We start from the raw sequence: 18,800 nt of genomic DNA, 5'->3' as shown, positions 1-18,800 counted from the left end.
CAGTCCCCTGTTGTTGGCCACCCCCCCCCCCAGTTGGCTTTAGATTTATTTATTTATGCATACAACAAGAGCTTGGGGTATAGGCAGAGATGCGGGGGTGAGAGGATTCACCAGAGACAGAATGGGGAAAAGAACAGGCAGACTGACTGAAATACAATGCTGAGGGGAGCGATGGGTGAGACAGGATAGGTCTGCTGCACCATGTGGGTAGCTCCCTGGCCAGCCAGGGATCGAACTCATGCTGCAGAGGCTGCAGATAGCTTCATACATTGCTTCATAGGTTGTGTCTTAACCCCTTGTGCCACCAGGGAGGCCCCCATCTTTTTTTTTTAAAGGAAGTGCCCCATTCCTAGCTGGATGGCTTGAACCCATCTATACACCGTAGTTTGTAAAGGTTCATGTTTATTGGAGAAGGGATTCACTCTTACCTGAGAAGAAATATAAGTAAAAGACATTTCCTGACATCACAGCACACCCGGTGGTGAGAAATGCAGCTCCTGGACCACAGGCAGACCTGAAGTTTGTGGGAGAGTCTTGTGGAAGGACAACTTAAGGGTTGGTCCCTTTGGAGGCTTCCTGGGGATTTGCATTCCCCTCTCCTCCCTTAATGGCTTTGTTTTCATCACATTCTGATGGGAGATTATCTCTGGAGAACCACCTGTGTCACAGCCTGTCTTTGACATGCTCAGTGGGCTATTGAGGTTCTGAGAGGTTGTGAACAGCTCTTAGGATCTAGGGAATGGGAATTTCTCTCTCTCTCTTTCTCCCCACCTTCTTCCCTCTCCCTCCCCCCATCCCCTCTCCCTCTTTACTCTGCTGCCTGATCAAGGCTCAGCAAGGGAATCCATGAATTAAAATTTGTTGGAAATTAGCTATTTGCAGAGCTGGGAAAGGGCATTGAATATTTCATTCAATTCCTAGGCCTTTCTCAAGGAAGAAAGAAGGCATTATTCAGCTAAAGAAAGCCTCCTAGACCCCAGCTCCAATTCACTGAAAAACTGTTTTATCTTTTTAATTTTAAAATAACAGTTGACATTTAAGAGTATATTGGTTTCTGGTGTACAGCATAGTGATTCGATATTTGTATTTATTATAAAACGATCACAATAATTTTACTTACCATTCATCACACTCTGTTATCTTTTTTTTTTTTAATAGAGGCATGCTTTATTTATTTATTTGTTTGTTTGTTTTGTCTATACATGCACTGGGTACAGTCAGAAGCGCGGGAGGGTGAGAGAATTCACCAGAGCCAGAGCAGGGAGCAGAGCAGGCAGAAGGACCGAAGTACACTGCTGAGGGGAGCAGCGGGCGGCAGGAGAGGTCTGCGCGCCATGTGGGACCCTCCTCCGATGGCCGGGGAGCAGCCGGGGATCGAACCGGCGCCGCAGAGGCTGCGGGCAGCCTCGCAACCCAGCGCTCAACCGCTGCGCCACCGGGGAGGCCCCTCTGTTATCTATTTTAAGTAATTTTTTGTATTTACCCTCTTACCTAATAGATAAAGTAATCTTTTAAAAAAAAAAGATTTATGCATATGAGAACTGGGGTACAGGCCAGAGGTCCAGGGGGTGAGAGGATTCACCAGAGACAGAGTGGGGAGCAGAACAGGCAGATTGACTGAAAAACACTGCTGAGGGGAGCAGCAGGCCAGTCAAGAGAGGTCTGCTGCACCACTTGGCTAGCTCCTTGGCTGGCCATCTCTCCACAGTGCTGAGACTTAACCCCTTGCACCACTTAGGGAGGTCCTAAAAATAGTGTTTTGATCATTTTGTAATACAAAAATATCAAATCATTATGTTGCACATTCTGTAACTAATGTCAGCTATACCTCAACAAAATGTTTTGATTGTTTTTCATGATTCTGTAGGTAGACTGGATTCTTGTTCATGGAGTCTTTTGTTCTATTTGTTCTAGGAGGCAGCCTTCCCACCTGGCTGGTAGTGCAGTGCCTGGATTCTCCCGGTGGTTTACGCTTCTCTTCTCGGGAGGCTACCGGGTTTCCAGAAAGGGAGTCTTCCAAACCGTGAAAGCTCCTTGCTTGGAAGTTTTTTTTTTTTTTTTTTTTTAGTTTTTTTTTTTTTTAATAGAGGCATGTTTTTATTTATTTATTTATTTTATTTGTTTGTTTGTTTTGTTTATACATGCACTGGGTACAGTCAGAAGCGTGGGAGGGTGAGAGAATTCACCAGAGCCAGAGCAGGGAGCAGAGCAGGCAGAAGGACAGAAGTACACTGCTGAGGGGAGCAGCGGGCGGCAGGAGAGGTCTGAGCACCATGTGGGATCCTCCTCCGGTGGAGGGGGAGCAGCCGGGGATCAAACCGGCACCGCAGAGGCCGCGGGCAGCTTCACAACCCAGCGCTCAACCGCTGCGCCACCGGGGAGGCCCACTTGGAAGTTTTATAGTGAGATTCCTGCCATTTAACTGGGGAGTCAAGTTGCTCCGTGGCGCAGTGTTAGGGTAAACAGAATTAATCAGGCCTTTTATATCAGTAGCCTCTGTGGCCATCACTTGCAGTCTTGATTGTGTTGATGCAGAAGACGCTTGGGAGTCTGGGTGCTGGGTACACATGCCTGATTGTCAACACTTGGGCTGAGAAGCTAGAGACTGAGAGATTTTTGAGACAGAGGAGAGATGCCAGAGAGACTGTGGAGATCAGGTGGGGCTGGGAGGCTCGGTGCTACGGGCTGCTCAGCCCCCCAGCTTCCTTGTCCGAACAAATGCCAACCACTCTCCTAAATAATTACTCAAATACTTACTGAGCACCTATGTGCCAGACCCTTAGGTGCTGGGAATGAAGCAATGAACAAGACAGAAAATTCCCAGCCTTTGCACTACTTAAGCTCGTTCTAGCGATGGGATTGACCATGAACAAGCAAACTGACAGCACCCTTCAGGCGGTGAGAAGTCACAGTCCAGGGGAGACACAAGGACAGCAATAGTTAGAAGTAGGGAAACCCAGGAAACAAGCCCCAAGCCTCTTGGTAATCTTGGACAGTGACAACAGGCTCAGGAGTGCTTTCCCGAAAAAGTGCTTCCCAGAGGGATTTGCTTATCCCAGAATTAAGCTTTGCGTTCGGGGGTGGTAGTTTTGGGGAACACAGGGTGACCCTGGCTGAGATTTGTAAATCTCCCACTGTATCTCTCTTTCTGTCCTTTTCTTTCTAAACCAGTTCTTATTTCCCTGCTCCCCCATGGCATGGGACCATCATAAATCCTACACTGGGAAGTCATTTTGCACAACTTTTCTGGGTGGCAAGTATTTTCTCTGTATGTTTTCTTGTATTTTGGTTTATTCCTCATTTGTCTTACCGATTCTTTCTAGCAGGTTTTGAAATGGGACCATTTTTTTTTTTAAAGATTTATTTATTTATTTAATTTTATTTATACACGCACTGGGTACGCTCAGAAGCGCAGGAGGGTGAGAGAATTCACCAGAGCCAGAGCGGGGAGCAGAACAGGCAGAAGGACGGAAGTACACTGCTGAGGGGAGCAGCGGGAGGCAGGAGAGGTCTGCGTGCCATGCGGGACCCTCCTCCGGTGGCCGGGGAGCAGCTGGGGATCGAACCGGCACTGCAGAGGCTGGGGGCAGCTTCGCAACCCAGCGCTCAACCGCTGCGCCACCGGGGAGGCCTGAAATGGGACCATTTTTGAGAGCGAAAGGGATACTTTACATCCCACAGGCTTTCTTATAAATATGCCTAGACAATATGGCATAATAGATGTCCTCAGACTGACCAACCAGGACTTCTAGAAGAATGGAAGCTTCTTGTAGTTTTTCAAATCTCCAAGGCTCTTAGTTTACAACCTTAAAGTCTGTATAAATGGTAAAGAAAATCAGCAGTGAACACAAAGCACTGGGTAAGGGTATTGTACACTCAGTGCCTGCATCTTAGTGTGTATGAGGCTGTGCATGAGGGAAATAGTTGAAGAACCAGGAGGTTCCCCATGGCTGAACAAAAAGTGGACTGGCCAGTCTGAGACTTTGGGCTAGTGCCTCTTAGGGGAAAGGCCCTTTGAGTTTTAGGTGCAGTGGGGTTAAAGTGGTAGAAGGACTAAGGAAAAACCATTTGGGGCCAGAAATTCAAAACAATGATTTAGAGGATCGAATAGAGCTAAATATTTAGGTAGCTCTTCCCTGGTTGCTCACCTTCTCCTGGCTTAGTTCCTAACAAAAATAGGGGCAGCTTTTTGTTGTTTTTAATCAGCACAGGCCCTCAGGAAGGAAGGCAGGGATTTCTCTAATCCAGTGGAGATAAATTAAGCACAGTTCTTTATTTACTTTTATTTACCTCCTGAAACTAGATTACAATAACTGGCCCACCTGATTGCTTCAACAGCTTAGCAGAGTGAGAAACAGCCCTTCCCCCCATCTCTCATCTTTTTCAGTTTAAGAGCTTATTCTTGATTATTTGCTTGGGAGGGTGGGCGTGGGGGCAGAAGATGGGTTGGAGGGGGTGGCAGCTCTTGATTGAGTCAGGATCAGCAGGTTGCCCATTCCTATCTATTGGATGGCACAGAAATAGAGTTTGAAGGGATACTTCACTCCCACAAGCATCATTTGTTGGAGTGAAGTGCAATTTCTGAGAAAGTTCTGTATCAGAAACTAGAATTTTTTTCTTTGAGAGAAAATATAATGTATGATGGGTGTTACTGGGAATTCATTTAGGTTTTATAAAGAGGAGTTTGACTCCATGGGTTTTATCTGGTAGTTCTCTGCTCTGAATTTTAATATACTAGTTAGCTGGCATTTGCCTGCCTGAAATCCCACTGGCCTGCACTCTGGTGCTCCCTAACTCAATTTGGTTACCTTTTTTATTTAGATTGCTGCTGTTGAAGAGTTGCACACTCATGGGAAGAGGCTGGGGAACTCCAAGGCACTAGGGCTTCATATCTGTCCTTGCTGCTGGTGATTGTTTGGCTGGTTTGGCCTCTGAATTGACCCTCTGCTGACAGTGGTGCTCTTGGGATGTCAGCACTGGTGGGCCCTTCTGCCTTGGCCACATCCCTTCAGAGTGGAATCCAGCTTTTCTGCCACCCTGTTGGATCAATTTCTACTGGTTTGCCTAGACTACCTGTCTACCACCCATTGTTAAAGTTTGGTTTCAGTTCCCACACCCTTCTTTAAAAAGACTACTTGTTAATGGTTCTTAATCTGAGATAATTTGCTCTTGTTTGCCTTGTTTCTGCTGCTCTGATCCCTACCCTATCTGCTCTGCCAAGGTCAGTGATAGGTGGAGGTCTGCATTGTTCACGATAGTTGGGATTTTCTTCTTTATTGAGGTGGGGAGACCCACTTTGCCATCTTACCTACATCACAGAACCGCCTCGCCTCGGCTCTCCTGTTCCCCTGGTGACTCCTGGCTAGGGTGACAAGTGGTTCTTTAAAACTGGTCTCCTGGCTCTGACCAGCAACTGCCCCTTTGGCATTTTTGTGGGATCTCCATAGGATTATCTCCTCTAATTTTTAGAGGGTCTTGTGATTTAAATTGTTGCTTAACAAACTGCCAACTAAAAAAAAAAAAAAAGGAAAAAGAAAATTCTTATCTCTTGACAAGACTATGTAAGGCCTTTCCTTTTGACCCCTACTGTGGCACTAGCAGATTTGGGTAGAGTTCCCTTTGCCCTTGATTATGTTGCCTTTTACTCACAGAGGAAACTGCTGAGAAAGCCTGGTGATTCTTGAGGTGTCAGGGAAAGAGGAGGTGCTGCAAGAGTGTGCTGTTCAGAAAGTTGGGGCATTCTGAGGAGTTCCTCAAAAGAGGCCAGGCCATGGGGCTTGGAATCCTTGCCCTGGTCCCCTGCTAAGCACTGGACACTTAACTGGCATTGAGAAACCTCAGAGGTGTCTTTGATTGGTCCCCTTCCCAATTCAGATAATTTCTGCTGTGAACAATTATGGATTAAAACAAGATTCTTAATAGCAATGGATACTGGGATAATAACCTCCTCACCCGCTTCTGAAATTGCCAACAGGTGACAGTGTGGGCTTTTGGGAAGGTCAGAGCTGGCCCTTTCTTGCCCAAGGCAGAATACGAGGGAGGTAGCCCAGCTACTCAAGATAAAAAAAGATATTGTTGGAATAGGGAGATAAAGGAAAATTTTTGTTGTAGTGTGTTGACAGATGAAAATAAGGGAGTAATATTCTTACTCTGTCTAAATCCACCTGTCCAGGATCTCAGGCACTCTGGCAATTGAAACCCCTTTTGCTACTTGGGGGGTGGGAGGGGGAGGAGTAAAAGGGTTTCAGGTGCACAATGTAGCCCACTGTTTAAGAGGTGAGGACCGAGTTACACGGCCACCTACAGAGCCTGGCCATTTTTTAAAATTCAGCCGCCAAGTAACACTTGTCCAGAACACAACTGATTAAACCTGTATCTCTGTTTTGCGACCTTGGAGACATCGGGATAACTACATATCTATGTTAAAATCCAACTTTTTAGTGTCTGGCTTTAAAATCTGTAATTTGCATGGACAGTGATCTCTGTGTTGGAGCAGATCTTTTATATGCTGCTGGAAGCTGCAAGGGCCACTCATTAGTACACCAGAGGTCAGATGCATGCCGGGGCGGCAGCTGGGACACTAATGATTTCATACGGCTTTGTGTGACCGCTGGCTGCCTGTGGTGCTGTAAATCGGACTCAGGGCTCTAATTTTTTTCAAAACCTCCAGGGAGTTCATGTGGTACTTGCCTCTTTCCAGAGAGAACTTAAGATAATATTTATAGTGATGGTGAAGGAAAAATAATACCTAATGAGAATATAGTGAGGAAGAATGGTAGCAACCTATTAGAAGTAAATTATGTGGGGCCCTTGTAGTAACTCATTTATGGAGTTATACTCGAGTATTTATTAGTTCCCAGCTATGAACAGGGTCACGCTGGAGCTCGGCTCCCAGTTCAGTCCACCAGTACTAGGTTGACAGGAGACTGCACCCCCTCTTTCTAAAAAGGTATAAATTACAAGAAGCAAACAGATTATAAGATACATTTTGAGTTTTGATTGTTACATACAGCTTGTAACTATTAAATAGAATGTTTCCATCACCCTGGAACAGTGCCCTCCAGCCCTCCAGAAGGTGTTCTCAGGTACACCTTCTGATTTCTTTTTTTTTCTTTAAAGATTGATTTTATTTATTTATGCATTACAAGAGCTGGGGTATAGGTCAGAGAGAGGTGCTGCATGGGGATGAGAGGGTTCACGAGAGACAGAATGGGGAACAGAACAGGTGGATCTACTGAAACACACTGCTGAGGGGAGCAGCTGGTGAGTCAGGAGAGGTCTGCTGTGCCATGTGGGTCAACTCCCTGCTGGGGATCCAACTAGTGCTGCAATGGCTGCAGGTAGCTTCATAGTGCTGAGACTTAACCCCTGGCGCCAACAGGGAGGCCCATGATTTCTTTCACTTTAGTTTTGTCTCGATGTAAATGGATTCATGCAGTTTGATTCTGCCATTTTCCACCAAGCATAATGCTTTTTTGTGTTTCATCTGTGTGATAGCACAAATCAGTAGTTCATTTTCGTTGCTGAAAATTAATCCTGTATACTATATATAGGCTTTCTCTGTTGATGTAGCTAGCTGTCTTGTTTTTATTTTTTGAACATGATGAGTTTGTAAACAATTTTTATTTTGGTAAGCAAGTCTTATTAAGTAAACAAATTAACTCTGTCTGGCGGGCAGCAATCCCAAGCACAGTTCTAGCATGTTTCAGAAGTGCCCATAGAATGTAACTTGGACGTGTTGGAGGAAAACCTGTAGCTCAGGTGTGCCTCTTGTTGCTGCTGCCCAGAAGACACTGTTTTTCCTACATGGATCCTTTATAAAGTGAGAGTCCAGGCTGTGGGCATGGCTGGCCATGAGTGTGCCTCCAGCTGTGCATGTGTGTTGGGCAGAGTTGACTAAGCTCCAGCCAGACAACCACAATCTGACCTGGGTCTAAAGAGCCACGGGCGGGGGGGGGGGGGGCGGCGCGGCTTTGCAGGCCAGGTTCTCCAGAAGTGAGATTACAGCGGGAGAACTTGTTACTTATCAAAAGCTATTGGGTGGGTATCCCAGGAAAGGGAAATGAACTGAGGCATAGACATCTCTTCCCTCCCCGCCTCAACCTCCATCTCTAAAGCTCACCTGGGGGATGTAACCTGTCCTGTTTAACTCAGCTGCCTGAGTAGCAGGGTCAGAATTCCAGAAAGAAAACAGACCAGGGTTATGCCTTCCTTTCTTGTCCCGGAAAGGCCCTTTCTTGAGTCAGATTTACTGCTGTTCCCTCCGCTTTGGGAGGCCGCTGTAGTCACATTTGTGAAACTCTAGTCTTTGGCTCTAGCAAAACCTGTTGAAGGTGCGTGTGCTGAGCTGCCTGGGTTGTCCTTGTTCTGGGGGACTTCATCCTCAGGAGTCGGTGCTAGAGGGGAAATGGGTTTCTTCCAGGATGAGAGCTCACTTTTATAATTCTGACAGTTCTGCAAGCCGGTGTTTGGGTTAGTTTTCACCAGATCTGCAAATAATCTTAAGCAAATTGAAGTCTTTAACTGTGGAAACAGAACTTGCTCCTCTAATTATATGTTGCTTTGAGGGTTTGTTTTTAGCTTTAAAAAGGCAATGATTCTGTTTTTTTTCTACACCGCTGCAGTAGTAGAGGGCCCTTCCGGGGAAGGAACAGTTTTTGCGAGGACCTTGGGCAGGGTTATAGGAATATAAAGTAGAAACCCCTGGCTCTGAGGTTCTGGGCTGCAGGTGAGAGAGGAGCGTGCAGGTTTTGAAGGTGTTGGGGGTGGTGATGGTTGGGTGGTGTTGGGAATTGGGGAGCATTTCTTAATGGGGGGTGTGAAGATTTTCTCCTTTAAAAAGACAGGGAAAGGATTAAGTTATGGCTTTTGGGGTGTTTTGGGTGGCGCTGAAACCGCATGTGAACAGCACATGGTGTTTTGTGATGGTCAAACTAGGATTCTCCCTTGACATCAGCAACTGCATTGAATCTGAAGTTTTTAGAGTGGTGGGTATTCTCTTATTTTCGGCCCTTGTCGGATTGCCTTGCCCATCCATGGAGTCAAAAACCTTGGCCTACAGCCGAGTAGGCCGCTCTGACCTCACTTTGAGTTGTTCTTAGACTTTCCCACTCCATCAGGTAGGTAGTCATGACCCTTTCTTTTGCTCATTTAGCCCAGGAATGAATCTTATTTGGGCTTAAGTTTTTACCCTAATCCTTGGAATCAGCTGTGTCTCACATTCAACTTTGTGATTTTATTTTATTTTTTTTTTTAATTTTTTTTTTTTTATAGAGGCATGCTTTATTTATTTGTTTGCTGGTTTGTTTGTTTGTTTTGTTTATACATGCACTGGGTACAGTCAGAAGCGCAGGAGGGTGAGAGAATTCACCAGAGCCAGAGCGGGGAGCAGAGCAGAAGGACCGAAGTACACTGCTGAGGGGAGCAGCGGGCGGCAGGAGAGGTCTGCGCGCCATGTGGGACCCTCCTCTGGTGGCCGGGGAGCAGCCGCGGATCGAACCGGCGCCGCAGAGGCCGCCGCAGTTTCGCAACCCAGCGCTCAACCGCTGCGCCACCGGGGAGGCCCCTCAACTTTGTGATTTTAAAAAGTTAATACTGTACATGTACAAATATTGAGAAGTGGCACCACAAAATAACAATTATTGGTATTTCTTTAGTGAAATACATGGAAATTCACGCTAAATGTTACAGGTAAAACTAAGTTCTTTGCAGCCTGTAAATAGCTGTGTGGGAACTTTACATTTCCAGAACCTGTCAGGCATTGGTATTGCAGAAATGGGATGGTGGGTTTTTCTGAAGACCCCCTCTGCTGTGTCTAGAGACACACCAAAGAAGCAGCTCTACTTCCTCCACCCCCTGGTGTGGTTGTGTGGGGGACAGTCTTCCCTGGCAGACCCTATGGTAGAGAGAAACACAAGGCTGGCTTGCTTTCTTGCTGTTCCTCTAGCATATAATTCTTTTCAGTCTCCAAATCCACCAGGGCCTTCCAGCCAAGCACCCGTGGAACTTAACCCAGCATTGGCCATCTTCCTGGTGTTGCCCTGCTGGACTTTTGTGTACATTTAGTCTTACTGAGACAGAAACTGGTGTGTTCTTCACACATGGAGGCTGATGTGACTTAACCTTCAATTCCAGAATTCTTGCATGTATCAAGTGATAGGGCCATTGAATATATTACCAAAGTGAAATCTTAGGGATTGTTACAAAGAATAAGGATATTCATTGCAATATAGCTGGTGGTGTTTTAAAGAAAGGAAACAGCAGGTACTAAGTAAATAAGTTGTGATGTATTTAACAGGCAAACATCACACATGCACTACAGAAACAGGTAGCTTGACCGAAGTTAGTAAGAGTTAACTGAGAAAAGTAATACACTGCTGTTGGTGTCTTCAGAACATTTACATGCATAGGATATAGCTTGTCTGGCATGGCTACATTAAAAAGTAGAAATAATTGAGAATCAGGGAGATGAAAACTACTTGCACTTAGTTTTTTTCCTTGCATTTAACATGTGTGCATATTCTCTATGTAAATAAACAAAAAAAAAAGTTTTTGATGCTCCCTGTGTAGCACACACCCCCCTCCCCATCTTGTGGTTGAAGAGCTTTAGACTCCTTCCTCCTCTCCTCTGTCTGTCCCCACCCCCATTCACCGCAACCACATGGACAAAATTCCGGGGTGTCTCTCCCTTGAGTTTGGGGCCTCAGTGTATTTCCCCTAAATCAAGTTTATCTAGTGGACTTAATTTCATGGCTGGACTTTGCTCCTTGAACTTGGTTTGCCATTTTTTATTTTTTTTAAAGATACAAGCAGTAGGTACAGTCATAAGTGTGGGAGGGTGAGAGAATTCACCAGAGCCAGAGCGGGGAGCAGAACGGGCAGAAGGACCGACGTACACTGCTGAGGGGGGGAGCAGCGGGTGCGGCAGGAGAGGTCTGCGCGCCATGTGGGACCCTTGCCTGTTCGCTGGTGATCGAACCGGCGCTGCAGAGGCTGCAGGCAGCTTCGCAACCCAGCGCTCATCCGCTGCGCCACCAGGAAGGCCCGGTTTGCCATTGTTTAATAGGTGAGCCTGCAAAAGTGGTAGAAAGGTAAGGTAGAAAGGTGGTCACCCAAGAGACCTCTTATCTATAAAGCGGAAAACACCCTTTTGGTTGAATGGAGACTGCCGCTTGGCTAGGTCAGAGTTTTGGGGAGGCGAGATTTCATTTTAAGGGGTGTTAAAGACATCTCAAAATACTAAGCTCACAGCCGTTGATACTTTTCAGTTGAGGCATTTTGACGAAAGGCCTTTCCTTCCTTTCAGTTTACATTCTTCAACTCATGTGGGTAGTTGTGTTTTGAACTGGAAGCTCATTTCTTCAGATGTGTGGTGGTCTTTACAGGGGTCCTGGGATATGTGTTCCTTGTTGGATAAAAAGCTACATTCTAAAGCACCCGCACAAGGCCTTGTTTGTTAACAAGGAACTTTATTTTAAAAACTGGTTAAGGTAAACCTACCACGCCGTATTTTTATTTATTTATTTTTTCTTTAACCTTTCCCTTCCCTTCCTGCTGGGCCTGCATTCCGAGGTCTTTGTCTCTGCCTGGTATTTTAGAAATTTTGGGAGAGGAAGGCAGTAGGTGGGGCCTTCTGGAAGCTGGGGGCAGGGAAGAGGGTGGTCACTTGCAAGGTCAGAGGTCAAGCCTGCTCCATTCAGCAGAGGCAGCCAGATTGTCGCCATGGGGTGGAGGGAGGCGTGTCCACACATCTCCCGGGGAAGTCCGGTTGTGCCAGACCCTGGAATTCCTGCCGCCAGAGGACAGCAATCTCCAGCCCCTCTCCCCCACTTCACAGAGCTGTAGTTCAGGGCCTCTGCCACATTTCTGGTGGTGCACATTTCTGGTGGTGCCACATTTCTGGTGGTGCTCACATTTCTCTGCTGCTCAATCCTTTGGAGATGGAAGCACCAGTTCATTCTTCTAAAATGATTCCCAGGGGTTCAAAGAGCACCATGTATTACTGCCCATTGACCACATGCGACCAACATTAAAACTGCAATTTTTTGGGGGCGGGGAGCTTAGAAACTGAAAGTTGATGAGGGGAGGAGCTTCTAAATGGAGTGTGAAATCTTAAAATTTTACTCCCAATTTTCAGTTAGATGGCTTGTAAGTGTTTTATAATTTTTGGACAATGTTCTTTTAAAAACCAATGGTATGTAGATTACATGAACCACTGAGGTCATATTTTCACTCACCTGTGCTGTGCCTCTTTTATTCAGTTGGGTGCTTCCCCCTCCCCGCAGTCCCTACAGCCAGCCTGAACTACAGAAACTAGCACACATCTGAAATCACCTGTTGTGTTCTGGGCACTTAGAGCTGCATGGAAATCTATGTGTGAAAATGATGCTGTGTGGAGACTGCCTGTGAGGGTGGGGTGACTTTTGCACATTTGAGAGGTATCCAGGTCCTGGAGGAGAGGGACCTGGTGCCAGGGACTTCAGGTACCTACCAGAGCCAGAGCTGGGAGCAGAGCAGGCAGAAGGACCAAAGTACACTGCTGAGGGGAGCAGCGGGCGGCAGGAGAGGTCTGCGCGCCATGTGGGACCCTCGCCAGGGGCTGGGGATCGAACCGGCGCTGCAGAGGCTGCGGGCAGCTTCGCAACCCAGCGCTCAACCGCTGCGCCACTGGGGAGGCCCTAGTTGCTACCTATTCTGATGAGGCTTTCTCTTCTGGCCATTACGTCTGCACATTCCTATAAAAGCCAACCAGTCGTGGGGTTTGTCATGGTATCTTCTTCCAGGGTCGGATTTTATAACAAGCTGAAAAACCACCTTAATTCTTTGCACACAGAGGGCACATGGCTCGGACCAGAAATTATTTCATAGCATTTTGATTTCTGATGTCCACTTCCTGGAGATAATAGGGTTCCTGAGATTTAAGTGGTGAAGGGATCTCCTGAGGTTCCGTTTCACGTGAAACTGGGGCTCAGACCAAGTGTTTGGACAGAAGATTCCATGGGCAGGTAGTACCATGGGCTAGCTCAGGCTAACAGCCCAGTTTCCTTCCACTGACTGCTTGTGCAGATGGATGCAAGCCGTCTCATCCTTACACCATTCCGTTTGCTTGCACCCTCACTGATGAAAGCAAGGGGGTGCTCATCAGTACCCACAGCTATGCTCCAGGAAAGGTAAATCCTTAGAAAAGATACAAGAGATGAGAGGGAGCAGAGCTGAAGATTCAGTGTTTGTTTTCATTCTAATTTAAAAAGAACCATCTGATGGGAGATTTTCACACTTCACACTAGCATAGGACTGACTCCTTTATATTCCCATGACAAATGGAAAGAGCAAATGGAAGGGTGCTGTTGGGTTCTTGAAACTGGTGAGAGAATTGTTTTAGCACCCTGTCATAAAATGAGATTGTGCAGGAATTCCCCCCGAATCTATACAATTGAGCATTATTTAGTTCGTTTTTAAGGTTAGCTTGAGAATTTGAGATTTGTCGGGTTAGAAAAGTTAGATCACCCACCTCTAAATGGACCTGTTTTAGAAAGCGATTGGCCTTGAAGAAGGCAAATTGTCATTACCCGGTGGTCTTACTCTACCGTGGTTGCTGGAATAGCACCTCCCTGGACAGAAAGGGTAGTAAAGTCACAAACCTGATCACATTTCCCACCTACCAAGTAGGGAATAGGATCCATAAAATCTACCATACCAGACAAACATTTCTTTAAAAATAGGAACATAATGCCTTAAATCTTTTCCTCTTACCTATTTCTGGGAGTTCCCAGAGAGGCAGCCTAGCCCTTGTAGCTCTCACGCCTCCCTGTTAACTCTCCTACCCCTAGGTGGAGCAGGCCACTTGGAAGAGCACTTCCTAGTGGACATGCTCCGTGCCAAGATTTGGGGTAATTAATAAAAGACCTGGAAAGAGGCAAGAAGCAGCATTCTTAGCCTTTGCCCCCAGGTCTTTCTGTGTTGGGCTTCTAGCTGACTGGGTATCACCAGTCTTCCCTTCCTATTACTTTTTCTCACTATATTTCCCACCCCGCCCTGCTTCTGGGCCAGGACCATTTCCCAGAAGTTCTGCTGTCTGTATCCTGAGCTCCACAAACACTTAGCATGGTGCTGCTTGTGCTCTGGATGAGGTGGCTGGTATCTTTTGTGTTGGTACCAGCTCCTCATTGACGCCCGTAGGCTTCCTGCCATGCCCTTCCTTGCTAGCTGGGGACTTAGTCCCTTGTGTAAGCTAAAGGACTCTGCTTGGACACTGCTTCCCTGCCTGTTTCATTTTGGCTGGCTTTCCTTCACAGCCAGGTGTACGAGAGGCAAATTTAAGCTCTGCTCTTGAAAGCAATCCAGCAAACATTTACGGAGAGTGGTGCTAAGTGCCCTGTTCTGTGGAAGGATACAATGAAACTGGCCCATTTTCTGTGCCAAGGAACTTTCTCTCTTGAGACCTCCTCATTTATCAGCAGGTGGGGTTTGTGCCAACCCCTCCCTCCCCCCCTCTCTCTCTCTCAGCAGGTGGGGTTTGTGCCAACCCCTCCCTCCCTCCCTCTCTCTCTCTCTCTCTCTCTCTCTCTCTCTCTCTCTCTCTCTCTCTCTCTCACACACACACACACACACACACACACACACACACACACACACACGCTGGGGCCCAGGGAAATATATAGCATCACAGAAAGCAATTCTGTCATTCCAGGCTGCCTCCCAAGGGTCAACTCCTTGGAGCAACTTGGCAGGAAGAAGAAAGAAAAGAAGCTGGCTGACCTACCACTAGGTTCCCCCCCCCCCCCCCTTCGATCCAGAAGCTTAACCAGAGCTTGCTGGGAGAAAGCTCCTTTGCATTAATCTCCTTGATGGGGAGGGTGCAAGGGTGGTTGATCCTGGCCCCTAACCTTGCTGTACACACTCAGACTGGGGTAGCAAGGGAAGCTCTTGGCATATTCTGTCATTAGGGCTACCAATCTCAGACCAGAGAAACATAATCTTATAACTTTCCTGGGTAATTAATCTAAGACATAGAAATATCTCATGCCCGGAGGAATGTTTCGTCTCATCTTTGCCTTTGAAGTGTCTCAGTTGTGGTTCTGAATGAAAAAGGGGAATGAGGGAATGGGTTGTTTTTTACTTGATTGGGGCAGAGCAGATGGGAACAGGGCAGAGCGGGTGGGAATGTGGCGGGGAGCAAGCTGTGCTTACAGTTGACTGCTCTGCCCCTACTCCCTGTAGGAGTGTGCTTGCTGGTAGTGCGTCTGGGTTTATGGGTCAGAGCACTCCTCCTTCATGCTGCCCCCACCCCACACCTCTCATTGATGCCTGTCTCCCTCTTTGGTCTCCAGGTGCTGCACCTGTACTGTGACACTTGCTCAGTGCCCATCTGTCGTGAGTGTACAGTGGGCCGGCATGGGGGCCACAGCTTCATCTACCTCCAGGAGGCGCTGCAGGACTCACGGGCACTAACCATCCAGCTGCTGGCTGACGCCCAGCAGGGCCGCCAGGCTATCCAGGTCAGTCCCTTCACACCCTGTCCTTCCCCAAAGCTTTTCCCACTCCTTTTCAAATGGCATGTGCAGACTACTAGGCAGATGCCAGTTTGTAAGGACCATGGAACAGTGACCCAGATTAGTTCGTGTGATACCATGTGTACCCTGGGGGGCTGGGGAGATGTCTTCTAGCAGTCTTGTGAAGATAGAAGGATGTGGCCAGTCAGGGCTTATAAGGTGCTTTCAGACCTAGACCGGGCCCCTATCACCTAATCTGCCTGTTTCACATCCAGCTCCCTCCCCCAATCCAAGTGGATATTAGTATATTTCAGTCAAGACTGCAGAAAGACTGAACACTTAGTGATTTTTAGACAGAGACCATTACTATTCAGTTTTTCTTTTTAATTATTTATGCATACAAGAGCTGGGGTGTAGGCCAGAGGTGCGGAGGGGAGAGGATTCACCAGAGACATAGTGGGGAACAGAACAGGCAGATAAACTGAATATACTGCTGAGGGAAGCAGTGGGCGCAACAGGAGAGGTCTGCTGCACCATGTGGGTTAGCTCCCTGGTGGGGAATTGAACTGTGTGGCCATATAGATTAGCAAACTTAACTCCCCCTGACAATAGCTAGACAGCTGGCAATAGCTAGATGGTGCTGAGACTTTAAACCCTGTGCCACCAGAGAGGCCTGTTTTTAAAATAAATTTCTCAGCAACTATCAAGTTCCTATGCATGATTTTGAGGAAATCTTTCTGATGAGCCAGATTATCTGATATTAAAGTCATAAAATTTGAAGTTTGAGGGTCCATATTTCTGGAAAGACTGATTTTTGTCATATTTTTGTGTCAGAGTTCCTTTCCTTCATGGCTTTAGAGTGTCTCTTAGTTGCTGCTAAATTCTTCTTTGCTGGCATGCACAGTTTTAGGTGGTTTCAATCCTGTCTCCATGAATCATTTTCCTATGTTGCCGTTAGGACCTTGTCAAATGCTTATCCTTGCTGATGCATCTTGGGCATTGGCTGCTGTTGGCATCATCTGGGGAACACTAAGAATTGGTTTCTGGGTGTATCCCCTTGATGCAGGATGATCTTATTAACTCCTTTCTGTCCATGGATATTTGAAAACAGTTAAGAGTGCCCTTGACACAGTTGAGAGAATGTTGGTGTTCTCTGTCCTTTTTGGCATGAAACACTCAGGGGAGAAAGATGAGTTGTCGTGATTTGCTGGAGGCTTAAGAGAGATCTGTGTTTAAAATGATGAAATCTCAGGGAAGTGGAAATTGTAGTTTTTTGTGCAGAGAGGGTGCAGAAGGTTTTTGTTTACCATATTCAACTTTTTAAAAAAGTTTTGTTTATTTATGCATATAAGAGTTGGGGTATAGGCCAGAGGTGGGGGGCGGTGAGAGGATTCACCAGGGACAGAGTGGGGAACAGGACCGGCAGATCGACAGAAGTACACTGCTGAGGGGAGCGTCGGGTGAGTCAGAAGTGGTCTGCTGTGCCATGTGGGTGGCCCCCTGGCTGGCTGGGAATTGAACTTGTGCTACAGAGGCTGCGGACAGCTTCATAGGTTGCGTCTTAACCCCTCGCATCAGCAGGGAGGCCCCCATATTTAACCTTCTAAAGCAGATACACTGTCAGCTGAGATTCTGCTGTAACAGTGAAAATAACCTTGGAATGAAAACCAAATGTTAGTGGTACTACCTACCTGGTGCTAATGTAAATACTGGATCATGGAGCAGTTTGGGCAGAGGAGCCAGGTGGTTGGTTGGTACTTGGGGTCAGGGGGAGTTAAGTTTGCTAATCTGTATGGCCACACTGCTGTGCACCTGCGGAATACCAACTGCACAAATGTGAATTCACTTATTAGAAAGCCCTCATGGAATCACACAAACTGCATTCAGCCAGTGATCTGGTACACCTTTCTTCTATCTGAAAGGCGCATCAGATCCTGAGCACACTGACTCTACTTGGAAAACTGTCTGGAGACCTTCTGTGAAAGTAGAGCATGTCTTTCTCCCCTTCTACCACCCCATACCTGTTAAGAAAGAAGGCCTTGGGTGTTGGTTAAAAAACACAACAGCTCTTTCCCTCCGAGTTAACTCTGTAATGTCAGCACCCACCTTTAGGGCAGGGAGGGGAAGTAGAGGTAAAGATTGAGGACTCTTAGCCTTGCTTAAAAACCAGTTGCCGAAAAGCTAGTTTGTTGCCTTTTAAGCCACTGAAATGAGCTCTGTCCCCAAGGCCAAGAGATTTGGTGTGGCCCCAGTTTTCATTTTCCTAGTAGGGGTCAGGATGATGTAGTTATGTGTCACTGAAACTCACTGAGAACAGGAGTTTGTGTTCAGCAAATATTGACCTGAACCTCTATGTTAAGGGAGAACCCTGTTCTGAGAGGTTCAGGTGGATTCCCTGTCTCCAAAAGTCACTTACAAAGCGCATCTGGAAGATACTGGGAAAGGCTCTAGCACAGGGGTATGCTTTTATTTGCTTATATAGTTATTAGATTTGTATAAATAAGTGTTTCCTCCTTTATTGGTTTCCCTAAGCAATGAAAAAAAACGACAGTCACTGAAATCTTGACATGAGGTCCATGGGGTGAAGTGATGTAGAAATGCCATTAAAATGCTGTCTTGGGTGTGCAGTGCACTGGGCTCTTGATTCTTTCAGACATTTAGTCAAAATGTTAATGAAATAGGATGCCCAACTGTATGCTGTTTATGTTGTCATTTAATAGTGTTTGTATTAAAGAGTACAGTGGAGATGTTGTGAAGACTGTTTTCTGTTCTTAGTATGAACATTGGAGCAGAAAGTGTGCAGTCAGCCAACATACAATTTTGGGGGGAGTGGTATTTTCTTAAAAATACACATATAACTCCCCCTTAAGGTTAAAAAATAGAAGCTAGTTTTCACTTGTATTTCACAACTTTTCAAGAGTACTTTCTATTGCTCTGGGGAAAATAAAATTTGTGACCACATAAAACAAAACATAGTTAGTGTTCATGAAAACAAGAAAGCCATGAAGTTGGTTCAAGAAAAAATTGTGGAAACCCAGAAAAGAATGCAAGAAATAGGGGAGGATAATAAAAATGGACCAAAATATTAATCATAGTGTTTTCTTCATATGATTGGAAGGAAGCAAAATTGTTTCAACTTTCTTGAGGAAATCTGTTTATATGTAAAGTGTTCAACATAGATTTGACACCCTTGAAAATGTCACCACAGTCAAGATTATGAACCTCCACAAGTTTCCTAGTGGTATTCCTTTCCTTTCTGTTTTCCTGTTTCAAGATAACCACTAAATCTGCTTTCTGTGATAGATGAAG

General features: G+C 46.3%; 1 protein-coding gene across 1 annotated transcript in view; it reads left to right on the top strand.

The window, feature by feature from the left end:
* TRIM71 (tripartite motif containing 71) overlaps positions 1–18,800 on the top strand; it is a gene marked incomplete at its 5' end in the record, with an annotated part of 59,997 nt that overhangs the window by 30,381 nt on the left and 10,816 nt on the right. The window contains one exon of the mRNA XM_084247294.1: positions 15,330–15,497. Within this exon, the coding sequence (XP_084103420.1) occupies positions 15,330–15,497 (168 nt within the window). The remainder of the gene's footprint in view (positions 1–15,329; positions 15,498–18,800) is intronic.

This window comes from Talpa europaea (assembly GCF_964194135.1).
Source record: "Talpa europaea genome assembly, chromosome: 11".
Taxonomy (NCBI): Eukaryota; Metazoa; Chordata; class Mammalia; order Eulipotyphla; family Talpidae; genus Talpa; species Talpa europaea.
Note: the sequence above shows the minus strand (reverse complement) of the source record. Positions and strands in the feature narration are given on the sequence as shown.